Source organism: Dermacentor silvarum, chromosome 1 (genome assembly GCF_013339745.2).
Source record: "Dermacentor silvarum isolate Dsil-2018 chromosome 1, BIME_Dsil_1.4, whole genome shotgun sequence".
NCBI lineage: Eukaryota > Metazoa > Arthropoda > Arachnida > Ixodida > Ixodidae > Dermacentor > Dermacentor silvarum.
The window spans coordinates 345,968,836-345,996,214 of NC_051154.1; the positions used below are offsets into that span (position 1 = coordinate 345,968,836).

At 45.6% G+C, this 27,379-nt stretch overlaps 1 protein-coding gene across 1 annotated transcript in view; it reads right to left on the reverse strand.

Annotated features, from left to right (window-relative positions):
• LOC119444420 (serine/threonine-protein kinase haspin-like) overlaps positions 1 to 18,362 on the reverse strand; it is an 87,148-nt gene extending 68,786 nt beyond the window's left edge. Inside the window, exon 1 of the mRNA XM_049660492.1 lies at positions 17,615 to 18,362. Within this exon, the coding sequence (XP_049516449.1) occupies positions 17,615 to 18,335 (721 nt within the window). The 5' untranslated portion in view covers positions 18,336 to 18,362. The remainder of the gene's footprint in view (positions 1 to 17,614) is intronic.
• Between the last annotated feature and the right edge of the window lie 9,017 nt (positions 18,363 to 27,379).

Genomic DNA, 27,379 nt, shown 5'->3' on the forward strand with positions numbered 1-27,379 from the left:
GAGACGAGATGTTTTAGTGGCCGGCGACCTCCATCTAGAAGAGCAAACGCTGGGAAGCACTAGCACCCTGCAGGGCTCGGTCATCTCGCCCACGCTATTCAACCTGGTCATGATTGGGCTAGCAGAAAAACTGCAGGAACTCGAAGACGTGCGGCACACCATATACGCCGACGACATCACCATCTGGGTGCACGAAGGCAGCGACGGTCACATTGAAACGGCGCTGCAACTAGCAATTGACACAATAGAGGAACACCTCATGGGTACGGGGTTACGATGTTCGCCGAAAAAGTCGGAACTCCTACTCTACCTCCCCACGCAAAGGCGCAGACTACCCGGAGGTGGTAGGAATGCGGCGACGACCAGGCGAGAATACGAAGAGATCATACTACGCACGAGCAACAGAGCAACCATTCCAATAGTCCAGAAAATAAGGGTCCTGGGCATGATAATCCAGGCCAACGGCGTCAATGGCGAAACGATTACTTAACTCAAGCACAAGACAACCAACGCCATGAGGCTCCTCAAGAGGGTAACTAGCAGAAAAAACGGAATGAGGGAGGCGAGTCTCACACGGCTCATACACTGTTTCGTTAGGTGCCACATTGCGCACGTCGCGGCATTCCACAACTGGTACACCGGAGAAGAATCCAAGATCAACGTCCTCATCCGCAGGGTGTACTGTACAAGATAGCACTAGGTCTACCCCAGACCACCAGCACTCGCCGCTTGCTCCAGCTGGGGCTTCACAACACCCTGAGCGAAATCGCCGAGGCACAGCACACTTCACAACTAGAAATATTAGCGGGCACGAGAGCGGGACGCCAGATCATGGAAAGTCTCGGCATCCGCTACCACACACAACAGGGACAGAAAGTCGCCGTTCCGGACGCGATAAGACAAACGCTAAGAGTCGACCCGATTCCACGGAACGTCCACCCGGAACACAACCGGGACAGAAGGGTGGCCAGAGCCAGAGCTCTCCTCCACACCCACGGAGACGAACCGGGGACGTGATTCGTTGACTCCGCGGAATACACAGAACGCTCGCGATTCGCGGTCGTTGATTCGAAAGGCACAATGCGCATATCGGCAAGTGTAGAAGAAGCGGAGCAAGCGGCGGTGGCACTCGCCCTCACGGATCAGACGTGCACGACGGTTCTCTGCGACTCACGACAAGCGGTCAGAAACTTCGCCAAAGGATGGATCTCATGGACAGCGGCCCGAGTCCTGAGCAATCGCCATGTCCAGCGGGAGGTAGCATTTCAAACCAGAATCCAATGGTTCCCAGCGCACATGGGAGAAGTATCGGACACGCATCGCAACCGAAACGAGACGACACACGCCAAGCCGCGCCTGCTCACGAACCGCGCCGGCGACCGTCGTCCATGGGATAGCACTAAAGACCGCTTGGCGAGCTACAACGAAATTACCAAGGCCCTCTGCCTGGCCCGCCGAACCTTCCCTCCGCCCAGCGACAAGCTGGACAGGGCGCAGGCGGTGGCCTTCAGACAACTGCAGACACTCACGTACCCTAATCCGGCACAATACCACATCTCTACCCTGGTACATATCCGACAAATATATGTAAGGTCTGTCATACTGAGATAGCCACTTTAAGTCACATGCTCTGGGACTGCAACGAAAACCCGCATGGTGCTAACTCCGGAACCCTTCCGCCGCGGTTGGCCGCTGCCTTGCGCAGCCCCAGCCTCGGCGATCAACTCTGGGCCGTCCAGCAGGCCCGCGAGGCGGTGGCGAGGCAACACCTTGACGTCCCCACGTGGGAGACCTAAAGCCCCGTCGGCGAAAGCTCTGCAAGATTATCAATAAAGTTGTTACCAACGAAAACGTAAAAGTTCCGATTAACAATTCTTCACAGTGCGCTAGGCTGACTTCAAGAGAAATCGATTCAACACTTTTTATGTCGTTGCGTCTTACACATCTCAATCAACTGTCAACAGCAATAGGTACGCCACCGCCAACTCAGCTGAAGTCCCTATCACTGCGGAAGACGTTGTAATAATAATAATAATAATAATAATAATAATAATAATATATAATTATAATAATAATTATTATTATTATTATTATTATTATTAGGAAGTCCAGGAATACGGGACATCGACTACTGCGGCGAAACCAAACCTGGGGCGATGCGGTTGGCGTAAGTCTATGCACTTAATACCAACAACGGTCTTGCGCTACATATAGCGTCTAGTTTAATTTCGCTGGCTAGTTTTTTTTTTCCTGGCACACTTTTGTAGACCAGTTTAAGATGCATGGCGGGATATTTTAAATGCCGATTGTAGCGCAGCGAGAACTCATCCGCTAATTGCACTCCACTGGCATATACTCTAGGTCTCACTCTATATGTAAGTCCGGTCTGGGTTTATTTCGCTGGCTGAAACTTTTGCCTGGGGCGCTTTTGTTCAGCTACTGTGCGGCGAAACAGCACTACAGGGGTAATAGATTCGTCCGTCGTTGTATTGAAGGGAAAGGGTTCATAGATCATGTTAAAACGTATTCGGCACTTTAACAGACCGCAGTAATTCCTTCCAAGCACGCCTTGATGAATCTGAAGATAGATCGAGGCGTGACAACTTAATCTTTCATGGTCTTACTGACGCTAAAGAAACCTGGAGTGAAACAGAAGCTAAAATCGACTCGATTGATCGTGCGCACCGTCTTGGTCCGTTTTCACCGACCAAATTCCGTCCCATTAAAGCCAAATTTGCGAGCTTTAAGGCCAAAGAAAAAAATTATTTCACTTCGCAACCAGCAGAAGCAACAGAACATTTCAGTGAGCGAGGACGCCTCCCCCAGCACCAGTATCTCTCGAAAAAATGAATCAATTTTGCTAAGAGTCAATCAGGTTCCCCTCAGTTCAGATTGTGCCATAACAGATTGTTCATGCACAACAAATGCTTTAGCTACAGCCTTAACCTCGACCGCGTTCGAAAGGTGGATACACGTGGCTTTGGGGCAAGTCACCAAGACACCACTGTGCCGCGAGTTTCACCTTTGGAAAGGTAGAGGGGCATACCATCGCAGTCGCACGCATCTGAAGTATCGGTACTCTTTAGTAACACCAGAAGTGTTCTTAATACACGTAACGCTCTCTCATTCGTGATAGAAACATGCGGTGCCAAAATAATCGCCTTAAGGGGACACTGAAGGCAAATATTAAGTCAACGTGGAATGGTAAAATGCGATCACAGAAACCTCAAAACGATTGTTTCGTGCCAAGAAAAAACTTAATTTAAGAGAAAATTGCGTCTGAAGCGTCCGCCTACCTCTAGCGCCATTCAAATTACCCGCTCTCCCGCGCGAGGAGTAGTGACGCCATGGTCTCATAGTGACGTTGTGCCACCCGTGAGTAAAACGCCGCCCGCCGACGGCGCTACGGCTTTTTTGCGGAAAACGCCGACGCGCGGCCAGAAACAGAGCCAAGACAGCGACGACGGCAGTGCGAAAGCGGAAGGAAAAGCATGCGCCGAATTGCTAACGTTATGATCGTCGACGCTCGTCGCAATGGACCTTGTTGACGACACTAACGACACATTGGCTCGCGATGCTGGGCTCGATTTCAGCGATTTCAGGTCCGATGAGCGTGACATGCTGCTGGGGGTCGCGCTGCCGGCGTCGTTGCCTACTACGACGGCGGCCTCGAAACCGACTCTTCCAAGCGCGAAAGCAGCGAGGACTCTAGCAACGCGACGTCGGGCGACGCAGCTGGTCACCGTCTGGACGTGCCGTCGCGCGGACCTTTTGGGCATCCCGCGTCATCACCTGGACGCGCATTCTCTGCTGCTTGCAATTTCAAGTGCGAGTTCAGCGAGCCAGTAACACCAGAGCACTACGCGATAACGGAACCACTGAAACTCGAAAGCGTGCATCACAGAGTCGAGCGAAAACGAAACCTTTACACCACCCATGTCGTTGTCAAGGGTAACGCCAAAAGTTATTTTTTTTTCTCAGAATCTAATAGAAGTAGACAAGTAGCATTTTCTTCCGTCTTATAATTCAAAGAAATTATCTTTTTTATCCGAGTGGTTGAGTACTAGTGACAAAATTTTTTTGAGTGCCTTCGCCATCGGGAAAGTACCTGAATGTCCCTGGGGAGTCTCTTATCGTGTCCTGCATTTACCTCAATCTCTCGGTTACTAAAGCTCTGTACGCGATTATATGGACGCCTTAGACGTTATAGAGCATTACTCTATCACTTTAGCTTAACTTTTTATTTGCCTTTGTGTCCCTTTAAATGAAACCTGGTTGCCCACGCATATGCTTCACTCGCAGATGTTCTAGGATGCACGCCAGTTTACGGTCCATCACTGCGACCGCACCGAGCGTAGAGGAGGAGGATTGCTGCTTGCGGTTTCAAAAGACATACCATCACCACCTATCCTAGTTAACAGCGCTCCAGAAATAACATGGGTTAAATTAGCCCTAAGTAACACTAAACCGATTCCTGGCACTTGTTATCTACCTTCTTCATCACCCACATTTATTAACGAACTGCGTGAAACTATCAACATAGTATTTCTCGTTTTCCTTCTGACCCTTTGTTTTTGCTAGGGGATTTTAACTTTCCAAACATAATGTGGAACACCCTGCCATTACGTCTTTCGCCATTCTTGCAACCGGCTGACGACTTTCTTAATTTATGCTCCGTCTTTTTCTCTCACAGAGTTAGTTACTCAGGCCACCAGGATTCCAAATATTGTAGCTAACACCCTCGACTTTGCAGTTATAACACATGCTGATCTCGCATTTCGTATCACATACTTACCAAGAATTAGTGACCACCTCCTGCTCAATGTTATAATTAACGCTTCTTTCCCTAAAAAGTCCAAACACCGAAAAACTATACGTGACTATCGGAAAGCTAACTTCTTTGCAATAAATAATGAGCTGCCTCATTTCCATGAAGATTTTGTTAAACATTTGATGTTCGTTCAGTCCAATCTAACTGGGAATCGTTTGCACGTACGGCTCACAGATTAGCTGAGAAATACATCCCTAACCACACCATCACTTCAAATGCGCAAGCGGCATGGTACTACAGTCATCTAAAGCAGGGGCGTAGCCAGGGGGGGGCGCAGATGGGGGCTTCAGACCCCCCCCCCCTCCCCCCGAAATTTTTTCGTTCCGGCATGCACCGCCGGCCAAAATACCAACGACGCCGGGAATCATTCTGGATTCTGTGTACAATGTCTTTTTCACGCTCGTAAATACATTTCCGCACGAACATTGCGAACTCGAGCTGGATTTTGTGGCAACGCCCTTGCACCTGGAGTCACGTAACGCAAGGAGCCCCATCCGACCACAAACTTTCAAGGGCTTTTCGATAGCGAGCGGGCGTGTTGCGGCATCTCGCAGTGGCCGCGGAATCTACGGAGCGCATGGATTTCAATTACGAAACTTTATGGGTATAAAGTTCTCATAAACTTTTGGCGCGAAAGGTGCACCGACATTTCCAAAGGCGTGCATTAGATTTTCAATTCTGGAACTTTATGGGGTTAATGCTCTTATAAACTTGGGCCAACATGCGTGCACTGGAGCCCTCGTGTCCAATCCGTTCCAGAAATGAAAGCACGCGCGCTCGCAATCTTCCACACACACGAAAATACTAAATATCACCGTCACTGTGAGCTAGCAGCTGATAATTTTCTTCAAACATTTTCCAGAAGCGGGCCTAATGTGATCGATCAGCTGGACCAGGGCAGGCAAAGTAAAATATGAGAAAACAGAAGAAAGTTAACGGCTCTCCGTGGCCACAGAGACCGTGGCCCTATGGACTTAAGCATGTATCCCCCGCTGAAAATACAGGTATTTTCAGAGCGCTTCTTAGCATGCGAGCTGATTGTGGAGATACATATCTGAAGAACCATTTGGAAAGTTGCCCTAGTAATGCCTCGTATTTAAGCCCAGATGCACAAAACCAAATTATAGAAATTTGTGGTGAAATTATCGAAGAAAGCCTAGTTGCAAAAGCAGGCTACTTCTCCATACTTCCTGACGAAACGACGGACATCGCTGGAATCGAACAGCCTACTGTTTGTGCAAGGTACCTAAACAAGGATGCCAACAACATCGAGGGAGTGTTTTAGGTTTTAGCACCGGAATCGATGGGCTCTGTCATTGCGATTGCAGGTTCTATATAAATGTGTAGAAACTGCTGCAGATTCTAGTCACCCTTCCAGTGACCACTGCCAGCGCAGAGAGAATACTTTTTAACAAGAGTTTACTAAAAAAAACTACATGCGCTCTACAATGTCTCTGGAACGCATGGTTAGGCTGGCGCTTCTATACACCCACAGAGACGTCGGTATCAACGTCTTCGAAGTCATTGACCGCTTCGCTCAACTTCCCCGTCGAAAGAAGTTTGTCCTTTAGATAGCGAAGCAGCAAAAATCAATGCAAGTAAAAAGCTCTGTTTCTCCAGGTCCATAAGCTCGTAATTATGAAAATGTATGACTGTTCGTTAGCTTTTAAAACTGCAGACATTTTAGCCGTTTATTCTAGCAGTTAGCATCATGATCAAAATTAACATGCAAATACGAAAATTAAGAGGACATCAATAACCAATTTTGACCGACCTTGCTCATTGAAAGCCCTGCCCACGCGGCGTTTGCCAAAACACACTCGGATATTGGGTAGTTCAACTTGCCACATCATCTGTGGCTTTCGTTTGTCCGCTTCTGTCCTCTTTAGCTACCTGCTTTTGTTTGTTTTTTGAAACGAAGCAATACTCTCCTTTAATTTTGGGTGCAGCATAATTGTTGCCGTTGTACAGGCAGTTAAATTACACATTTTCGTACTGATTTCTGCATTATTTCTCTATTATTCTACCCATATGGCGCTGTCACGACCGCCGCATGGCCCGAGTACATATCCTTATTTCTGCGGTCATACTTTTGTTCTTGCCTAGATCATCTGTCTTTCTGTGCGCAAAGTTACTATCTGTGACTGCGCAACATGTTTATTTGTCTTGTTTGACGCATTATATATAGAGACGTTTGCTTAAATATGTAGATTTATTGGAGACTTAGACGTATATTTAAATATCTTGTTGCGAGGTTTTCTGTATACAAGCAGTGAACTTTGTTTCCAGCCACTCTTTTTTTGCCCTTTAGCGAGTTGGATCTGGCATTTGGATATCTCATTCTATCGTCGCATTTCTAATGTATATTTTGCAGAACTCCTGCTTTTATATGTACTCACTGTTGCGACTATAATTTCGGTTCAATTACAATACACGACCGGTATCTGCTGCTCCTGCGCAATCCATTGCAACTAAGGACAGCGTCATTGAGGTTTTTTCCTGGCCGTTGCAAATGTACAAAAATGAAAACAAGGTTCTTGAATGACGAAGATTCATCAAAATATTTGTCCTCAACTTATTCATTTCATGGCCTTTACGTTTTTCATATCAGCTGCATGCATGCCTTGCTGGGCCGGTATTTTGTAGCGACGCCTTTCCGGTAGTAATGCCTTTTCACGCTTATCGCGCTTTGTCAGTGGTCGGAGCGACGGTCCGCTCGCGTTATCAACGGGATCCGCCGGCCGTGAGCGGTGGATGATAAGACTAGAGTAGAATAAGTCATAATGCCTCGCTACAAAATCGCGGCCCTGGTTTCGAACTGATATAGTTGTAAAGTTCGTGTGATATTTTCTTAATTAAAAAAAACCGCGGCAGCATTGGTATGTGTTGTTTTTGCCACAATTTTTGGGACACACGAATATATTCTTTTATGAGCAAATACATATTTTACTTCACAGTGCGTAGCGTTCAATAATTCGTTTGCACCATATATTATACAATGGCATTGGCAATGCAGTTAATATTCATGTATTTGATCCCTCGACAAATTCTATAAGGAGGAGGCCGCGCACCAACCTGAGCCCCCCCCCCCCCCCCCGAACAAAATTTCTGGCTACGCCACTGATCTAAAGCGCTTATCCAACCAGAAAGAGCGCTTCTATCACTTCTCGAAATCATCCCCTTGTGATGCGCGCTGGGCAGCTTATATATCCGCTTTCTAAAAACTACTCACTGACATTACTTCTCTAGTACACTACCTGAAATACTCACAACAAATCTTAGGAAGTTATGGAGAACAATAAACCCAACAACTAACAATGCTATTTCACTAGAAGTTTTATCTGGAAATGCTCGTTCCGAGAACATATGCGCGACCCTTCCAAACTATTCATTTACACGTCAATTTTCGAAAACTGGCAATATTGAACTTCCTATCGCATACCAGTACAAATACTTACCATTGCATTATTCTTTTCTTTGTATATAAATGACCTGCAACAAATTATAGACTCTGCAGAAATATTGATGTACGCAGATGACACATGCATTATGGTAACTGCGGATTATATTGCAGAACTTAGCCATAAGGTGAATGTAGAGTTAAAGAGAATTTCTGACTGGTTCTTGGCTAACAAATTAACAATTAACACAAAAAAATCTATTGTTTTTCAGTCCCGCTTCAAAATAGTAGATACTACACCTTTAAACATACATTTAAATAACATCCCATTGGATCAGACAAGTTTTTACAAATACCTTGGGGTAATTTTTGAGAAACACCTGTAATGGGAAGATCACATAAACAGCGTCTGCTCTAGATTAGCATCTGGTTGCTACGGCTTAACCCTATAGCCCGCGAGTACTTTGACACCTAGGTTTTACGACTTATGTATTCTGCTTTTATTGAAAGTAACTCGAGGTATTGCATCGACTCACGGGGATGGGCGTATAAAACCATATTAAATCCGATAATTAGGCTCCAAAAATGCGCAATTAGAATTATGTCTCATTCTAAGAACTGCGATCATACGGCTCCATTATTTCACCAATATCACATATTACCATTTGGCTACTTACGTTAGCAGAGCATTTCATTGTGTGTGTATAAGGTTGTTAGATTCAACCACCCATTCAGCTCATCAATATTTTACTCAACTTCGCGTTGTACAAGAAATGTAACTGCAGGTCATTTTAACCTCGCACCATGTAGCAATGTATACAGAGAGCGTATGCTCTCTGTATACATTGACAAGTTCACAGGCATTAAAACCTGGAACGGACTCCCAGTGGATATCATTAATTCCTCGAACTTCCCTAGTGCTCTGAAACAATATTTTCTTTCTTTGTTAAAGACAGAGTAAATCTTGAATTCCTTGATAGATCTATACAAAGCTAGATGAATTACATTTCTTAGACTATTTTCTACTTATTCTATGTAATTCATGTTACGCGATTGTGTTGTTTTATAATGCATTGAGATGTCATCTTGTTCTCGTTTTGCGCATTATCTACGTATTGAATTTCAAAAATTGTATGCTTTATCAACCAGTTCAGTACTAATCGATTTTGTTTCGCGTTTTTGTGGGATACGTAAAATAAATTGACATCATAGTGTACATCCTTAAATTGAGATAGGTATTCTCCTGTATTTGAACTGTGCCCCTTACATTGTTCTTTGATACTCTAATGTAATGACTTACTTTTAGTTGATTTGTGAATTGACAATCAACAACTTTGTATATACAATTACTATAGCTCTTTTTTATTCCTGCTGTGCTAGGATTTCCTTTATATTTTTTATCGGACGTTCAACTAGCCTTCGGCTACAGATCCGACAAGTGTTTGTTACTTGTGCATAATAATCTGGAAAATAAACATCTTCTTCTTCATCCTGTGATTGTTGAAGTACCTGGAATTAACAAGTTAATAGATAGATAGTTAAAAAACAAACAAACAAACAGACAGACAGACACAGACAGACAGACAGACTACACATAGATAGATAGATAGATAGATAGATAGATAGAGAGCCGTGTGGATCAAAGAGCAAACTGGCATAGCCGATATTCTAATTGACATTAAGAGAAAAAAATGGAGCTGGGCAGGCCATGTAATGCGTAGGATGGATAACCGGTGGACCATTAGAGCTACAGAATGGGTACCAAGAGAAGGGAAGTGCAGTCGAGGACGGCAGTAAACTAGGTAGGGTGGTGAAGTAAGGAACTTTGCAGACGCAAGTTGGAATCAGCTAGCGCAAGAAAGGGTTGTTGGAGATGGCAGGGAGAGGCCTTCGTCCTGCAGTGGACATAAATATAGGCTGATGATGATGATAATTTACCGTATCATTTGTCGTATGGTTTCGACTGCATTAACAGTAAATTCCTTAAAAGCACTAGCCTCTTTAGTTTCATGATACTGACAAACATTTTCCAACAATCCCTGAACTCATGTGAGCTTCCAAAGGAATGGAAAATTGGGAAGGGGGTTCCCATCTTTAAATCTGGCCCCAGAAACTCGCCTCTTAATTATCGACCCATATTCCTTACAACTAGTTGCCGTGAATTGTTAGAGCATCTAGTTTTCACGAATCTGGCCAGCTTGCTAGAGTCGAGCTCATATTTTACTGCCGCACAGCATGGTTTTCGAAAATAATATTTCAGCAAAACTCAACTGGTATCTTTCACTCATCAGCTGCATAGCATCCAGGATCGCTCATCCTGCGCTGACTGTCTCCTTAGATTTTAGTAAACCATTTGATAAAGTATACCACAATCTACTACATTTTAAACTAAGATTACTAAATATCAACCTTAACTTTCTAAAATGGATAGAACCATTCCTTACTAACCGCTTCGAATTCGTTACTGCTAACGGTCATAACTCCCCACTCACTGAAGTTCAATCAGGTGTACCACAAGGGTCTGTGCTGGGACCACTGTTATTTCTTATCTACTATATTAATGACCTAACAGTTACAATATCCTCTAACACATATCTGTTCGCAGATGATTGAGTTATCTTCCGGGAAATTAACAACACTGATGATATTTAACACTCCAGGATGATTTCGATAATATAGTTGACTGGTGCGTGAAGTGGCTAATTCAATAAAATATAAACAAATGTTAAATAATGCGCGTATCCAGATCTAATTCTTCTCCTAGCCCCTACCATCTTAACAACGTTATCTTAGATTTATTCATGTCATATAAATAGGTTGGCGTACACATTACAAATAATTTAAATTGGACCCCACATACAGAGTACGTCATTACACTGCTAATCGCGTGCTCGGGTACTTACGGCGCAACTTTTCCAAAGCACCGCCTACTTTAAACTACAGCTTTATAAGACTCTAATACGCTCGAAACTTAAATATGCATCTCCAATATGGGATCCCAACCACGTTAATCTGATTACTTCACTTGAACTACTACACAAAAACTACCCGTTTCAATATTTCTAATTCTAACAGTACCACGACTATAACCTCTGTGAAAACTCTGTAACTACTTCCCTAGCTCTTTAATGCCATATGGCCCTGGGGGTATTTTAAATAAATTAAAAAAAACTCACTCGAATGTGCCGCTCTCATGGACATTCGTGCCCAGACGTGCAAGGAAAGATTACAATGCCAGATTCTGCAACAAGCAGCGGACCGAATGACCTTATGAAATGGCATCCAAGCATTAGGCACTGCTACGCACGCTATTTTTTCTAATATTTCGGCGCGTGGTAAAATGTTTTATTTGGTATTTAGAAAGAAACATTCCTTTTTACTTAAATTATGAAAACCAATTAGTAATTACGCTGAATTTATGAGCAAGCTTTTCCATAGTAAGCTAATTATTTAATCTATATTAACTAGTGATCGCTAGTTACTAACATACTAGGCTTAGTTTTCTCGGTTTTACACACCTGTAACGTCATCGATATCAAATGAAACATCCTATAACGAATAATTCAACAATAAGGTTGTTTTCGTGCACGTCGTCACTGGGCCTTCATTCACTAGACAAGGAAACGTTGATTCCTAGTGAAGATATTAAAAGCAAGCTTCTTGCCCCCCCCCCCCCCCCGCCAACTAATGCTGTATCAAAATCCCGGCGCCTACACGCTAGCGTAACGTCACCAGACTTCACAAAAAAAAACAAAAGAAAAAAAAAACGTTTGTTAGGCTGAGTGCTTGGCTTATATAGAATGCATAGTATCCCTTGCTTACCAATAAACAATTTATCAGAACTCAGTGAGAGCTGTCAACATCCGTGAAAGGTGCTTTCTCATCGAGCGGCCGTGTATATGAGCATCAACGCAAACTATAGTGCTTGAACCTCACGCAGGCACAGCCACCATTCTTCCGTTTTTGTATCTATTCTATCTGCCTGAACCTTACCTAAAGGCATACAAGGTATTCTTTGGGCGATTACTTCAGTTATTTCCCCTCGCCCCTCTTTCCCCCCTTCTCATCCCCCCTCCGATTGTACTTACATTCCCGTCATCTAAGCAATAAACTTGGTTGTTAATGTGCGCTCTGTCCTGTCGCCTTCTTCCTTCCACGTTTTGCACACCATAAAGGATATTTTTTTTTCTTATTACCTAAAGACTGCTTCACCAACCCGTGGCCCTATTTTTTTACGCAAGTTACCGAGGGCTTTTGTTCTATGGCAGACCCACCACTCCGCCGCGTCGACGCTCCTCCGAGTGGCCGAGCTCTCGTCATGACGCCGTGACGCCGGGCTGGCAGCAGCGCTGGGAGGCTCAGTCGGCGGCTGCTCGCCGAAACAGGTCACTGCGAGCCACAGACACGGCAAAAAACAAAAAGTTAACTTTTCGCTTAACCCAGTGGTCGCGACTTTGGCAGATGCTGAATCCGAGATCCTTAATCCGAACGGGACGATTAAGCGAGAGAAAGACTGGTTTTGACGTCATGTGTGTACTCATCTGAAAAAAATATCGGCGTGTCACCAGCTCTGAAAAAACAATGTTCTACTCTCCACGCGGATTCTTCAGATTCCGGGCAAAACCTGTACGATAGTGTCTTACAGACATGCCATACAATGCGAGACACTTCGCGTGCCCAGTCCGAGGTCGTACATTACGAAGATGCGCGGACACAAAGGCACTTTTTCGTACTAGAGCCCGTAAATGTCCCCCATGGGTAGCGAAGTGAAACTAGCTCTGGATGCGCTAACCCCACATAGAAGTATTAAATCGACAGCATTCTTTAGCTACTTTGTCCACTCTGAATGGACGTCGACGAATTGCGCATAAAAACTGGAGAGGGTAACACGAACGAGAAGAACAGTAATGAGCGGAGAGAGAAAGTGTAGATGCGGAAGAGTGCAACGCATCTGATTGGTGGTCGCGCGCGCGGGTGACGTCACGCACTAGGGCAGCAGAACGTTATGGGAGCGCCTTGTTCTAGAACTTCCACCGCGGAGCGCTGCCGCTTGAAGGCACGTCATTTCAAGGAAGATGCAGTCAGGATATCACGAATAGTGGGGGTTACTACGGAGTTTCAACCAGGGTGCTGTGATTACAGCAATACACGAGAGGGAGCTGATAAGCATTGAGCCTTACCCTAAAAAAAGTCGAGCTGGGTAGCTGTAAACTGCCAGGTAGATTGGCCAATTAGTTCTCAATTGTGCAAGAATAAGAAAACTTTTCAGGTTATCTTTCTTTTTCGGGTTCCTAGTTAACATGGCAGCAATTCCAGAAAAGTTCAGCGTGGAAGAGCATAGGACCACAATAAAGCTCTTGTTACTCCAAGGCAAAGGTTTCAAGCAGGTACATGATAAATGTCACAAGCTGTGCGACAGTGGTCCTTCATATGCTACCATTAAACGTTGGGCTGCCAATTTTAAGACAAGCCATTTCGGTATTGAACGTGAGAAACCCCGTGGAAGACCTGTTTCTGCATCTGCCTGCAAATCCGAAATGCCTCGATGACATGCTACATATGTGAGAATATCCCGTAAGAAAATTGGTGCCATTATCCACGACGCTTTGGACATGTAGGTGGCAGCAAAGTGGATTTGGAAACTTTTGACAACCGAACAAAAAAATGGAAACCTGGGGAGACATCGTTGGCTGTTTTGGAACATTATGCAACAAATAAGCCAGATTTCCTGGACAAAGTGGTAACGAGACATGAATCTACCGTTATGATCCCGAGACAAAGGTCCAGTCTAAGGAACTACGGCATGGTAGCTCCTGCAGGCCAACGAAGTTTCGTGTGCAAAGCTCGGTGCAGAAGCAAACGGCCACAGTTCTTTGGAATAAGAAATAGTTCTTCTGGTGGACTACCAACAGGGTGCAACCATTATTGCAGAGTATTACTGCGCTTTATTGGCGAAGTTGAGGCAAAACTTCGCGGAACGTTTTCACACGGTGTCGTCCTGTTGCATGGCAATGCAACGTGACACACTACAGGTGCAACAATGGTAAAACTGACTTCTTTAGGCTTGCAAGCGATGCCCCCCATCCACCCTACTTGTGCGACCTCACTCCTTGTGGCTATCAACTTTTGCCTAGCTTCAAATAACACCTAGAAGGACAACAACTCGGGAGTGTTCTGAAGGCGACTAACGCTGAGAATGAGTGGTCATCCTAGCAGACGGAACGTTTTTCTTTAACGCGTTGGCGTTAGAAGCGTCGCAGTGGGAAAAAATATGGAAAGTGTGGGAAGTCAGTCACGTGGTAGACTTCCTAATTTACTTTACGGCACATTTTGAAATTCACGAATTGTGAGTTTGAGATATTTTCCCCAAAGTGTGGTACGAAATATATGGGCGTTCCAGTCAATTTTGTGCTTAAATGCTAAGAGAACGTTTTGTTAAAAATGTAAGTGGAACAACAGTGCATTTTTATGGCGAGTTCGCATATCTCCAAACGCCAGAAAATTAGGTGGGGTGATGAAATCAAGAAATTTGCAGGTGCAAGTTTGAGTCAGCTAGCGCAAGACGGGGACAATTTGAAATCGCTGGGAGAGGCCTTCGTCCTGCAATGGACGTAAATAAAACATGAATACAGACACAGATGGGCTGGTGATCTCCAAACTGGTGTCATTCCGTAAAAAAATTCCAAGTGAATACGCCTTGCAAGCTCACCAGCTTCAATTCCTCAATTTCAATGTGTGCCGCAAGATACCTAAGAAGTTAATTAGTTTTTTAATTAGTCTAATATGTGTTTCGCTTTCTCGTGCAAGTAATGTCCGCCTCCCTGAATAATTCAAGGTTAGCCAAACAAAAGGTTTGGCATGCTACCACAGGTTTAATATACAGCGTCTCCAAACTATCATGCACCAAGATTTAAAAAAAGAACAATTGCGTTACTCGAAGAAAACCTACTGCATACTGTTTCTAGTACAGTGGAGTAGCCGCCAGTAATTTTTTCGCTACTGAGATTTAATTAGGTAATTGTAATTATTTACCTAACCCAAGAAGAGCTGTCCTAGTTATCAAAGTGTTAATGAGAAAATTGTAGAACACCATGATAAACCCCCGATACCGCTTTCTGTTGCTCAGTACGTGCTACATAAAAGTTTTTCCGAGTGTGAGAGAAGCCCGCCAATAGACGCAATGTGCCTCGAGCGGTCAGTCACGCGACAATTCTGCGTGTATTCGCGGGCTTCTTTCAGGGTCTGAAAAAAACTCTTACGTAGCACGTATTGAGGAACAGAAAGCTGTATCGGGAGTTTTTCATGTTGCCTGTATAACCAGAGGTCAATGGACGAGAGAACAAACAAAAAAAGAAAGGAAACGCAGGTGCACCCACTCACACAAAAACTACGAAAGGGGCAGCAATGAGCACATAAAATGAACATGGTGGACGTGGAACATGGTGAACATGGAGCCTTATGACGCCGACAAACATTGTTATCCATCTGTCGCTTTGGCTGCACCACAGCTACGGATAGCATTTTCGTTATTCACGGTTATTGACAAAAATGGAGAATTCGTCTCAATGTTGGCAAAATAATGGTACGGGCGTAATTAGGGTCAATATATTCGAAAATTAATCACATTGCAACATACCCATGTAAAGGGTGCACCGTAGTCGATATAGACATGTTGAGGCAAAGCCACCGTGCGGCACGCTTTTGGGAAATGGAACGAGTTCGATTGGACAAGACAGAGCTCGCGCTAGGCAATGGTGTCTGGAAGGCGGCTTCGGCGGTTCCCAAAAGAAGCGAGAATTAGTTGCAGAGTAGGTAAAATTAACGGTACGGACGGAATTAGCACCAAGAACGGCGCAAATCAACCGCATTGTGCCCCAGATTGCACTATCCCCGGAATTGGCCCATCTGGACTCTTGGGCAAAAAGAGAAAGGGTCCACCAAGTATCGATGCTAAATAATACAAGGTCGGCGTAATTACGCGTGAAATGCGGTACGATTCAGGTTTGAAATTAGCGAATAATGAACGTGAAAAAAAGAGAGAATAGAGATGTTCGGGCTTTTTTTTTTTTTTAGAAAGGCGCGCTTATTTTTTAACACGCAGCTAGGGGAACAAAGCCGCCCAAAGTATAGTGTGTTGCAAACAATTGGAATTGACGTTTTTGAAGCCGCTCTAACACCTAATGTTGACATAACTGCCGTAGATATAATAATTATTTCATTAAACATTAAAACTGATAATTTAGAAAGGACAAAAAATACAAGGCGCTTCTGCATGTCGCGAACGACACGCAATTGGTTTCAGCCGCATAGAATTAGGCTCCCGCTTTTGAAATTTTGGTTGTTGATAGCTGGGACACCAGGCATAAAACAGTGATGATGCTTATTTTCCCACCACTGAACTTACATTCGACGGAGGAGGCCGAAGTAAAAACGATAAACGGCTTCGTAGAGTTCCCAAACCACATGTGTACGCAGGATATATCGCAGTATGTATAGAGGCTGCCTACACTGCAATGGAAACAAGAACATGGGATGTAAAGATGCCAAGCAATGAGGCATACGCAGCCCATAGTGCATGATTGGGGCCTTCCTCGGACATGACAAAGAATGCACGACGCGTCCCGTACAAGTGACATGAGAGTCTGGTTTACACCTGGAACTACTGTGGCACAATGGCTGCTCGTAAACCGTTGGCCGCATATTCCCACAGCCGAGCTAGCGTGTCATTTCTGCAACAATTTGCTCACTTGTACGCCTTGTAATTCCTCGGGGGGAAGGGGGGGTGTAGTCTGTCAGTTGTGGACTGTCCATTTCGGCTGTCGACGATTGGCGCCAGCTGCAGGAGCGAGAAGGAGCCAGCCAGTCGCCTTCTCGCTCGTGCAGCTGGTCGCATCGATGGAGTCGGATGGTCAAAATGGACAGTCCACTAGGTGGACTCTTACAGAAGCACCAGTGTGAGATGAATAAATTACGCCTAGTGTGGGATAGTGATCTCTCTCAAATGCGAGCATTCCCTCTCGGATGACGCTCTACCGAGCTACGCCGCTGAAAGCCAAATCAGAGCAATTTAGCTTCGACTGTGTCATCCGTAGCGCGACAACGACGCCATCTACACACGCGACACACAAATGATCAAGTAATGGCTTCTTTCCTCTACTCAACGATACAAGTTTCGATACGAATCAAATTTCACATTAGGGAGTACTGTAATCGTCGTTGAATCTTTTCCCCGATAGACCATAGGCCATCTGTTCAATAAACATCTATTCAATCAATAAAAGACCATGTTCCAACCGTTCAATAGACATCTATTCAATCAATCGAAGTTGTTTCGCGTCGAAATGAAAAGGAAAGGAAAATCGCGAGGAAACAGACATCCTCACCTGCTCCGCTGCGGTTTCTCGGCGTTACGGCGGGCGTGCGATGAAAGCTTCGCTTGCGGCTGGACTCGTCGCTGGATGTGCGACGACGCCCGCTCGCGCCGGCGTCGTCGTCCGAGCTCATGTCGTGGACGTGGCGCTCCGACGCCTTCGGCGGGCTCCCCCCGTCGACGTCGGTGTCGGAGATGTACACGACGCTCCCGGCGTCGCTGTCGGTGTCGGAGATGTACACGACGCTCCTGGCGTCGCTGTCGGAGCTGTCTCCAAAATGTCGGGTCTGTCTCCAAAATGGAGACATGATCGAGGTGTAATTGGCGTCGCTGTCGAAGCTGTCTCCAAAATGTCGGGTCTGTCTCCAAAATGGAGACATGATCGAGGTGTACTTGGCGTCGCTGTCGAAGCTGTCTCCAAAATGTCGGGTCTGTCTCCAAAATGGAGACATGATCGAGGTGTACTTGGCGCGGGTGTAGGAGCTGTACATGGGCGCCATGCGCCAAAATGGAGACACCCACGTGGTGTCCTCGTCGTCGAAGCTCGAGAAGACCGAGCCGTCGACCCGTGGGAACTTGACTCGCCTGTCATCAGGCTGCTGCGCTTCGCGAGGCGGCTCCGGGAAGCCCGCCTTGCTGGTAGACGGTTGAGGAGAAGTGGGGAGGACCACGTCACACGCGGAGGCGGCCTCCTTTGGCGGCGGGGTGCGGGGGCGCCGGTTGTAGTACCGCATCCACGGGGTCGAATCTTCGCACTTCTTCTCACCCTGCGTAAAGATAAAATTGTTGCAGAAAGAGTCCAAGAGTATTTTCAATGCAAACCAACCGGTTATGCCGACTGCAGAAATTAAGTTATCGAAACAAATTATCGTCAACATTCTTTTTTTTTTTTGTTTTGTATAAACTGCATGAGAGCGACGACGATGGTTTGACGACGGTAGAGTGAAGACGATGGAAATGACGCCGGTGCGACAACGTACGACGCCAGCGTCACAACGACGGCATGACGACGCAGGAATCACGACAGCGTGACCACGATGGCGATCGAGATGATGGATGCTGTGGAAGCTGCAGAACTCCTTGGCCAACAGCACAAGAGTTTCTCACTGTATTACCTAGAGGGAAATCTGGCGCCACTGTTTATGCCGAGTTTTGTAAAGAGCGTTGTGCCTTCATGGAAATGACGGTATCTGGGTGTACGATGCTTGGGTTGGCTGATGTTGTACGAGGTTTCGTCTAGAACGTGGATATATGGCTGCACAAATAACTCGTTCTTAAAGTAAAATCTTCACAAAAGGTTTCCATTAGAGAGTTTTAGTATTGCGGAAAATGTTTGCGTTAGCGTGTTACGTGCGCTAAATCTTTGCGGAACGCTGTTCGATAGAGTGTTAGTATAGCGTAGGACAACGATGCGCCGCTAAGCGCAAAACTTCGCCGCGCCATCTAGCTGCGAGTAGTCAAAGCAGCAAACTGAGCAGCTCAACCACCAAACTAGCCGTGTGGATCCACGCCAAGCCTTGAAACGAGCCTGCATGTCAAGCGCTCGGGCCATGTTTGCAACGCTAACAACTTAGCGAGCGTTTAGCGTCTCCGCTATATTCGAAAAATAGCGGACGCACGCTACGCGCAAAACTGAAATGGCGTTCTGAGCATGCACAGTCTGACCCCGCTATTTTTTTGCGTTTAGCGTGGTGCCATTTCTGCAATACTAAAACTGTCTGTTCACCCATATTACATCTTCCAATGAAGTTTAGTCGGTTACAATGCATAATCAAGCGAAGCAAAGCAACGACAAACGAGAAACTGTCCCCAAGCGAGCGCGAATCTTGTCTCTCCTCTAACTTTAGCACCCCGCTGACACTTTTTATGTTTGATGTAATTGTACATGCAATAAAAAGTTCTCATCATTAAACAAAACATGTTTTTGCGTAATAATAAAGCTGAAACAGCCTTTTATGTGCTTTTTAGCAGGAAATTATACATGACAGACGGAACGGTGCTAGACAGGCGGGTCTTCAAGGTATCCTGGCTCTCCGAGAACGATACCAATCCGAAGCCACAAGATACCACAGCACAGCAGCACCAGATTTCCATTTAGGTAATATAGTGACAAACTCTATAGGCACCCTGCAATGCAGTTTGGCTGTACATGACGCGCCACCTAGCAGCGGCGGTGAGCACCCGCGAGTAGGCACCCTCACCGCCATTTCACCTTGGTCCGTACTGCGCTCAGGCGCACCTGAAAGCCTCCTTTTGCCATTTTTCAATGAATTCATCGCGACCTCTCGGCAGCTCCTCCGTGAGAAGTGCGAACAAAAATAACATGCGCATATACTGCTGTTTTAGGTATTTTCACAACCGCGAAGGGGATGTCGGCATCAAATTGTGCCGCTGCCCTTCAAGACTGTGGGGGAGAAACCCGGCGGCTAAAGGTGCATCGTCGCGGTTCGGCCCGTCAAGTAAGAGTTGCTCTTGCGAATTTCTGTTGAACTAAGACGCAAACGCAAAATTAAAAAAAAAAGAAAAACACAAGGCAGCATCCGTTAAAACGCACAATAAAGCGACAACTGCATAAACACTCGTGATCTGATTCCCGCTGTTGTAAATTGGTTTGGATAGTTGTTTAGCTAGTCTCGCTCCGAAACAAATGCGCAGTGGTGGTTATGTGTGAAATCGAGCTTCATAAGCGCTCCGCGTTGGACCCTTGTACGCACTGTAGTTCCTGTGCATTAATAAGCCAACGTGCAGCTCCTTTCTGCGCCTGGATCAAGACGCGGCTGCTGACACCGGGCTCATTCATGCCGATGTTTTCTCGCGTTTAGAACAACAGAACTAAGGCTGGAGTGCACCGCAGCACACATCGAGTATTCGCAAATTAGCACTTCTCTCGCGCACGCTAGCACACATTTGTTCAGTCATGGTTTTGCTTAGTGTCAGCTGATTGCTCTCTGTTATGTTTCAGCGGTGATGACCTCTCACACTGGAGCCCGAATGACAACACCAGAATATGCTCGAGGCACTTTGTCAACGGAGAAAAAAGTTCCATAAAGAATCATTCAGGTTATCTTCCAACTCGCCAAAACCTCGACAAGTGTGATGAGCAAGTCACGCTCGAAGTATACTGAAGCTACAAATGATAGTTGAAAAACGTCTGCGGCCGTATTTGCCCACTTAAGCGGAATAAATTATTTATTTGTTAACTTACTTTGAGTTCGACGTCGTAAACGTGCTTTATTTGTTGTGACAAGAACATTGCTGCGATTTCCGTCCTGTTTACTTTTTTGACACGATATACATGGTTGTTGTCGTAAAGTTGACGTCCTTTCTCAAGTGTCGGCGGTCGAAAATGGGCCTCAATGTTTTCAATTGCTTAAAAACCACAATTTAGAACGCCCGACTTGTTTCAAACGAGTGCCACAGAAGCATGCCTTCGTAGAAGTGGCCGCCTCGGTGTTTCGCGAAACTGACACGGCGGCGCTGACAGCTGAGCTGATCGCTGCGCCGCCTGACCATTGCAGTACACTGTAATTGCAGGGAGCCTATACCCAACTGGAAGGGCGAGCCCCTTAAGATGTGCTCATCCACGCCGCGTCGTCTGCTCGACCTCCATGTGGGTTCGCGCTACCCGATTCGGCGGGTGTGTTATGCAATAAATGTATTGGCGCTGTAACCATAAGTAGCGTTTACGTGACTTCGACAGTGGGGCATCGCATTATGTTTATACGCTCTTCCTCAGTAGTTCCCCATTACAGCTTCCTTAGCCAACAAAAGGGGGTCGAACACCCGTCTATGTCCATCTGCGCCGCGTCGACTACTCGGCGTCCAGCGTTTGCTCGCCACCCTGCCCTGTCTGAACGTTCGTTGGCGTATGAGGGAAACGCGGTTCCCATGATAACGCCATTCATATATACTAGCGCTCTTTCCGCGATTTCTTCTTACCGCACATTCAGTGCTAGGGAACCCTCCTGTTTCGGAAAATGCGGATTCTTAGCTATAGCGCTCAAGAGATCAAGCCGCCGCCATTTTTTTTGAGCGGTAATGCACAACCCCGCCACAGCACCTATACCGGGATACGCGATAAGTTAGACCAACTGCGAATGCGCAACCTCTCCGCTTCACCACGGTAGACATGCCAATATATCAACGTTTTAGCATACTTTCATCGTTTACCGTGCTATTAAATTATTGATGCCATGAAGAATTACCCTTTTAAAGCATTCCGGATTGCATTACCAGCACTAACGTTCTGGTTCCATCTGCGAGGTGGACATCAAACCACGTTTGTGGCTCGGAACTATCTCGCTAGGCCTCGAAGCGTAAAGACAAGCAGCTGGCCTCAATAATAAAGACAAAACATACCTAAAGCTTCGTCCTCATTGTGAGAACAGGCTAAGCGATGGCTCATTTTAAATGCGTAAGCATTTGTATGGTTACCCAACGAGAAAACTGTCGGTGCGTGCGTGCGTCCGTCCATCCGTCCGTACTTTGGGTAAGACGGTCACTTTCAAGATAGAGCCAGCAGCAATGTTTTCGCCAGCTGTGGAAGAAGACCACGACGAACGCGCGAGCAGTGGCACGAGCGAGTCTCTGTGACCACGTGACGTGTGCAATCAGGCACGCACTAGGCACACCTTTAGTAAGCCAGAACTGTGGAGAAGCCGTGGCTTCGGATCGGAACGTCAGCAGCGTACCTGGCCCCGCCAACTGCAGTATATAGTCTGCTTGCCTCAACAGTTCACGTTGCGCCGCCTTTCGCAGCAGTTCATGTCACCGCTGCACTGTTGCGGTTGCCGTAATGGCGCCTAGTCGCTGATCAGTTCAAGGATTACCAGCAGTACGGAGTGTGGGCACTCAACACCAGGTCGTTACGGCGAAATGCTTACGCATCATTCATATCATTCCATGAGGAGTTTCTACGTAATTTTTAATGCGAAGCATTTATGAGCGAACATTTGCCACTTTGACAGTATATCTATCTATCTATATACCTACCTAGCCGCCTACGTCTTGGTGCTCTCATGGTCGTATCGTTAACTTAGTATTTACTGTAATTGGCATAGCAAGACAAGAGTGTATGACGAACATAAATGATAGGTTATGACATGAATATCACGACATGTGTGTCATGTAGGTCATGAAACAGCCGCCTTAATGACAATGACCCAGTGAAAAAAATTCAGTGGTTTTTGAGTGTTAATATTGCTACGGAAGGATAGGAGGAAAGAAAAAAAGAAGATCGAGAGACACTGGATGCTGCGTGTTGTTGCTGGTCAGCTATCTTGACCACACTAACCCTACTTGTGTATATATTGTAATTACATCCAGTCTATACCCCGCACCTCCACCAATATGTTACGGGGATGTTGGGAGTATAGACTGGATGTATTTACAATATATACACAAGTAGGGTTAGTGTGGTCAAGATAGCTGACCAGCAACAACACGCAGCAGCCAGTGTCTGTCGATCTTCTTCTTTTCTTTCCTCCTATTCTTCCGCAACAAATTTAACACTCAAAAACCACTGAAATGGGTTCGGACTTGGGTACTACGTGAAGCAAACACTAAAGGATGTTGGTAGAAGCTATAGCCATGAGCATGGCTCAGCAAAAATGACAATGACTCAGCAAAAAAATTAAACTAGAGAACCACTGAAATGGGTTCGGACGTGGGAACTAAGTGAATGAAACACTAAAGGATGGTGTTAGTGGTGGTAGAAGTCATAGTCATGACCATAACTCAGCAAAAATGCCAATGACTCGGCGTAAAAATATTAACACTAAAAACTAATGTAATGGGCTCGGATGTGATACTAATATAAGAGAAAAGGCTAAAGATGGTCGAAGATGGCTAAAGATGGTCGAAGTCATAGTCATGAGCATGACTAAGCTTTCGCCTTAAGGTTTCTAAGGCCTAGCTAAAAGGACTCCTCGGGACTCATGGCATGAATCTGATGACATGCGTGTCATGTAGGTAATGAAACAGCCGCCTAAGTCTTGGTGCTCTCATGATCGTTTCGTTTACTTGTTAGGCTCCCCGCACACTGCTTCGCATAACATCGACTCCCACAGGGCGTGGGATCTGCCGGCTTTCTTTTACCATTTATTTCTTGCTGTCAGGGCGGAGAGAAAGTAACGATATAATGACGCTACGGATAAAAACGTGATTTAGGCGGGCGAATTGTGTATCACTCACTCTAAGAAGAAAAAAAAACGCGTCAAAATTGAGTCACAGCAACTTGACTCTTTTTCTTAGCTAAGACCCCTTTTTGTGTGAGAAGAGTCACCAAATAATGACCAACCCTTCTGCATGAGTCAGTGTGCCTCTCAATGGCTTGCGAAGAGTCGTCGTGAAAGATCGTGACTTCTTTGTGACCCGAGATGAGCCTTGGCGAGAGAAAGATTATAATGCAGGAGAAGACCTGATTTCGTCTGGCTTTATGCTTGCTTCTAGCTTAAGCACTCCCTCCGCGTTTATACCCTGGTTCTAATGCAGTGTCTCACTCCTTCGTCGTTGTCATGTTCTACAATGACTTCAAACTCTAAATGTTGATTTCCCTTGACCATTTCTGTTGATATCCCACACGCCGAAGCGATAGCTGGTTTCCTGTGCTAAGGAAGACCTTGATTTGTCACAATGGATTCTGACCATATGTAAATCCCCGCAAAAGGCTTGGCTAATGAAAAAAACATAGCAATGAGATAGGTTCAATAGACGACCTAAACAGTGCCGATTGTAAATCTAGTTCCGCGACGTAAACTTAAATTTCGAGGGTTTACGTGTCCAAACCAAGATCTTATTATGAGGCACACGGTAATGGGACACTGCAATTAATTTTCAGCAGCTCGGGTTCTCTAACGTGCACGGAATGCACGGTACACGAGCGTTTTTGCATTTTGCCGCCATTGAAATGCGGCTGTCGCAGTACTTTGAGCTCAGTAGCGAAACGCCATAGCCACTGGGCAACCGCGGTGCGTTGCGTTTCGCGACCAGAAACATTAACGTACGCAACACTGCTTTTGAGCCCCCTTAGAAATATAAAAACAAAAATGCCGCAGTTTCGCGCGATAGGCGAAGCTTTCACAGCCATAGCAATGTATTAGACAACTACACGAAGCAAGGTTAGTAGTTTCATCGGCTGTATAAATTGCAGCAAACATTCGCTTACTAATTACGTTAGCAAGCACGGGGTCACGCGCGCACGTGCAAACATGAACAGATCTCACTCAATGACCGCGAACACTCGCTGTCACAACGTTGGCGTGAACAGCGCAAACAGAGGGGACCGAACGCTTCTGCGACCTCTTCCTTCAACACGTCTCCGAAACTTGAAATTACGCAACCTCGGCTCACCCTCCTTTTGAAGCCATCGGAGATAACCTCCAAGACAGGACGAGGGTGCCATAAGAGGAGAAGCGTACAAAACCAGAGCCTCCCTTCCCCCGGCTAGCACGCCTTTTTATCACGTGACCTCATATATATACATGGGGCACCCATCAACCCACTATCCATTTCGGCTCACCCTCGAACATTTCGCTTATTCGGCTTTATACGTAAGTTCACTGCAATGCCGACGGACAAATTTCTCCGGTTGTGTCCGTATGATCTCTATCGCAATAAACGTAAAACATTTTATGAAGAACCAACCCCGGTAGTTCTTCATGCCATGAGCGAGCGGTGAACCGTCTTCATAGAAAATTTGTGTACATAAATCTCCGCCAAATGACTACGCCGGCAGTTAGTGAGAGTGGCACACAGACGCAAGAACTTGCTGCGGAAATGCAGGAGATTGGGCAGCTTCATGTGTACTATAGATTATTCTGTAACATGGGCGTCTCTATAGTTATACCTTACATCAGTGCGAACTGCACTCGATAGAGATCGAGTGCAGCTGCACCGTTATAGTTAAGCAAATTAACCATCATTACGCCGCCTCTTTATCACAGTTAGAGCACGCTCCGAAGCCCAACCATACATATTTCAAGCGTAACCAGACTCGGACGAGCAAATTTTTCTTCTGTAAAGTGAACGTAGCGGGTATTTCAAGACGCATGTTTAAACTCATGACTGTTTCATTCGTGAACATTATTTACGTGATAAAAAAGTATAATTGAGAAAAAAAAATTTTTTTTCAACGCGAGGAAAGGAAACCGAAATTAGGGCATGTCCACAATGATCCTAAGCCGAAGCTACAGTGTCTAGAATAGGGGAAGTGTGCAGACCGCGCCGCTGGCTCTGAAGCGCGTCGTCCGCTAGCGAGCGCGCGTTCGCTACGCGGACATTGGCGCACGCCCAGTTTTTCTCGCAGATCCTCTGTGCAGTACATTTTTTTAATGGTTTAGTTGCTTCGGTGCGCCCATGCCTCTTGACGGCCGGTACCAAATGTAGGTTTAGCCATGTGAACTGCTGTTTTTACCACTGTCCTCTAAAAGTAACTGGTATCTCCGCACCATGAAGGCTATACGTAAGAAAATTTTATCGTGTCATTTTACACGCGCTTCTTGTTGGTGGATATTGATCAGGGACTATGATCGAAGAAAAAAATATTAGAGTGAAATAAACCAGGTTTATTAACTGCGTGGCGCGACGAATGGGCAATGTATTTCTAGGTAATTAAATCAAAGGGCGCATAGACATATATATTCACGATATATACATGTAAGAAAAAAATAACAAATATGCTAAATGCAATAATTGAAAAAGTGAGAACTCCCGACCGGAATAAGCGCACGTGTTTGCAGTAACAAACACACTTTTTAGTGAATACTGGAAATAAAACTCTCATTCACAGAAATAATATTCATAGCAGGCAAAACCATCTTATATATGTATATGCGTGCGCGCGAGCGTGCGTGTGCGTGTGTTGCGTGTGCGTGTGTGTGCGTGCGTGCGCCAGTGTTATTATTATACTGTACGACGCCGAATATTCATTTCCGTTCGAATGTAACGCATAACAGCACTATTGAAATCTCAAAGGTGAGTGACTGCATGCATGTGAGGACTGTTAATTCCGAATGATTTTGCTGCCGGAGAGTCGTGGCTGTTGCGCAGAGGCGCAGTTCCTGAGTGAATTAATGGACGGGTGTTAATAAGTCCTCCTTAACAAGTTCCTAGCTCTCATTCAATATAAACGCCCCGTTTTGGGCTAGCCTGTAGATCTGCTAACTTGATTCAGACAAGAATTTTTGACAGTCTCACCATGTTTGCAACCCATTCAAACTGAGTGCCACATGTGGTACCACACTTATCTTCTTCAACGAACGCAACAGATCTGCACATATCTCTACGTGTATGTGAGACATGCCGTTCCTTTGTTTCATTATGGTCATTATGATAGTGCGCCGGATAATTGAACGCAGCCGTTTATAATATACAAGCTGCAGAGTTGAGCGGTCATACATTTGGGAACGGCATGACATTTACGCATGGAATATATGATAAGTGTAACATGTTTTTCTCGGAAATCAGACTCGAGAATAACTTATGTTGTTTACACCCACAGAAATAAGCCGAAGAACGCAGCCACCTGCTTTTTTTTAAATATAAGCAAGTTCTTGGGTGTTACGTGGCAAAAGCACGATATGATTATGAGGCACCCGGTTTAGTTTTCACCACCTGGGATTCTTTAACGTGCACCTAAATAGAAGTACACGAGTCTTTTCCATTTCGTTCCCATCAAATTCTGCGACCTGGATTGAACCCGCGAGCTCCAGAATTAGCAGCGCAACGCCGTATCCACGATATAGGCACTAATTAGGCTACCGCGCAGGCTTTCTTTCTT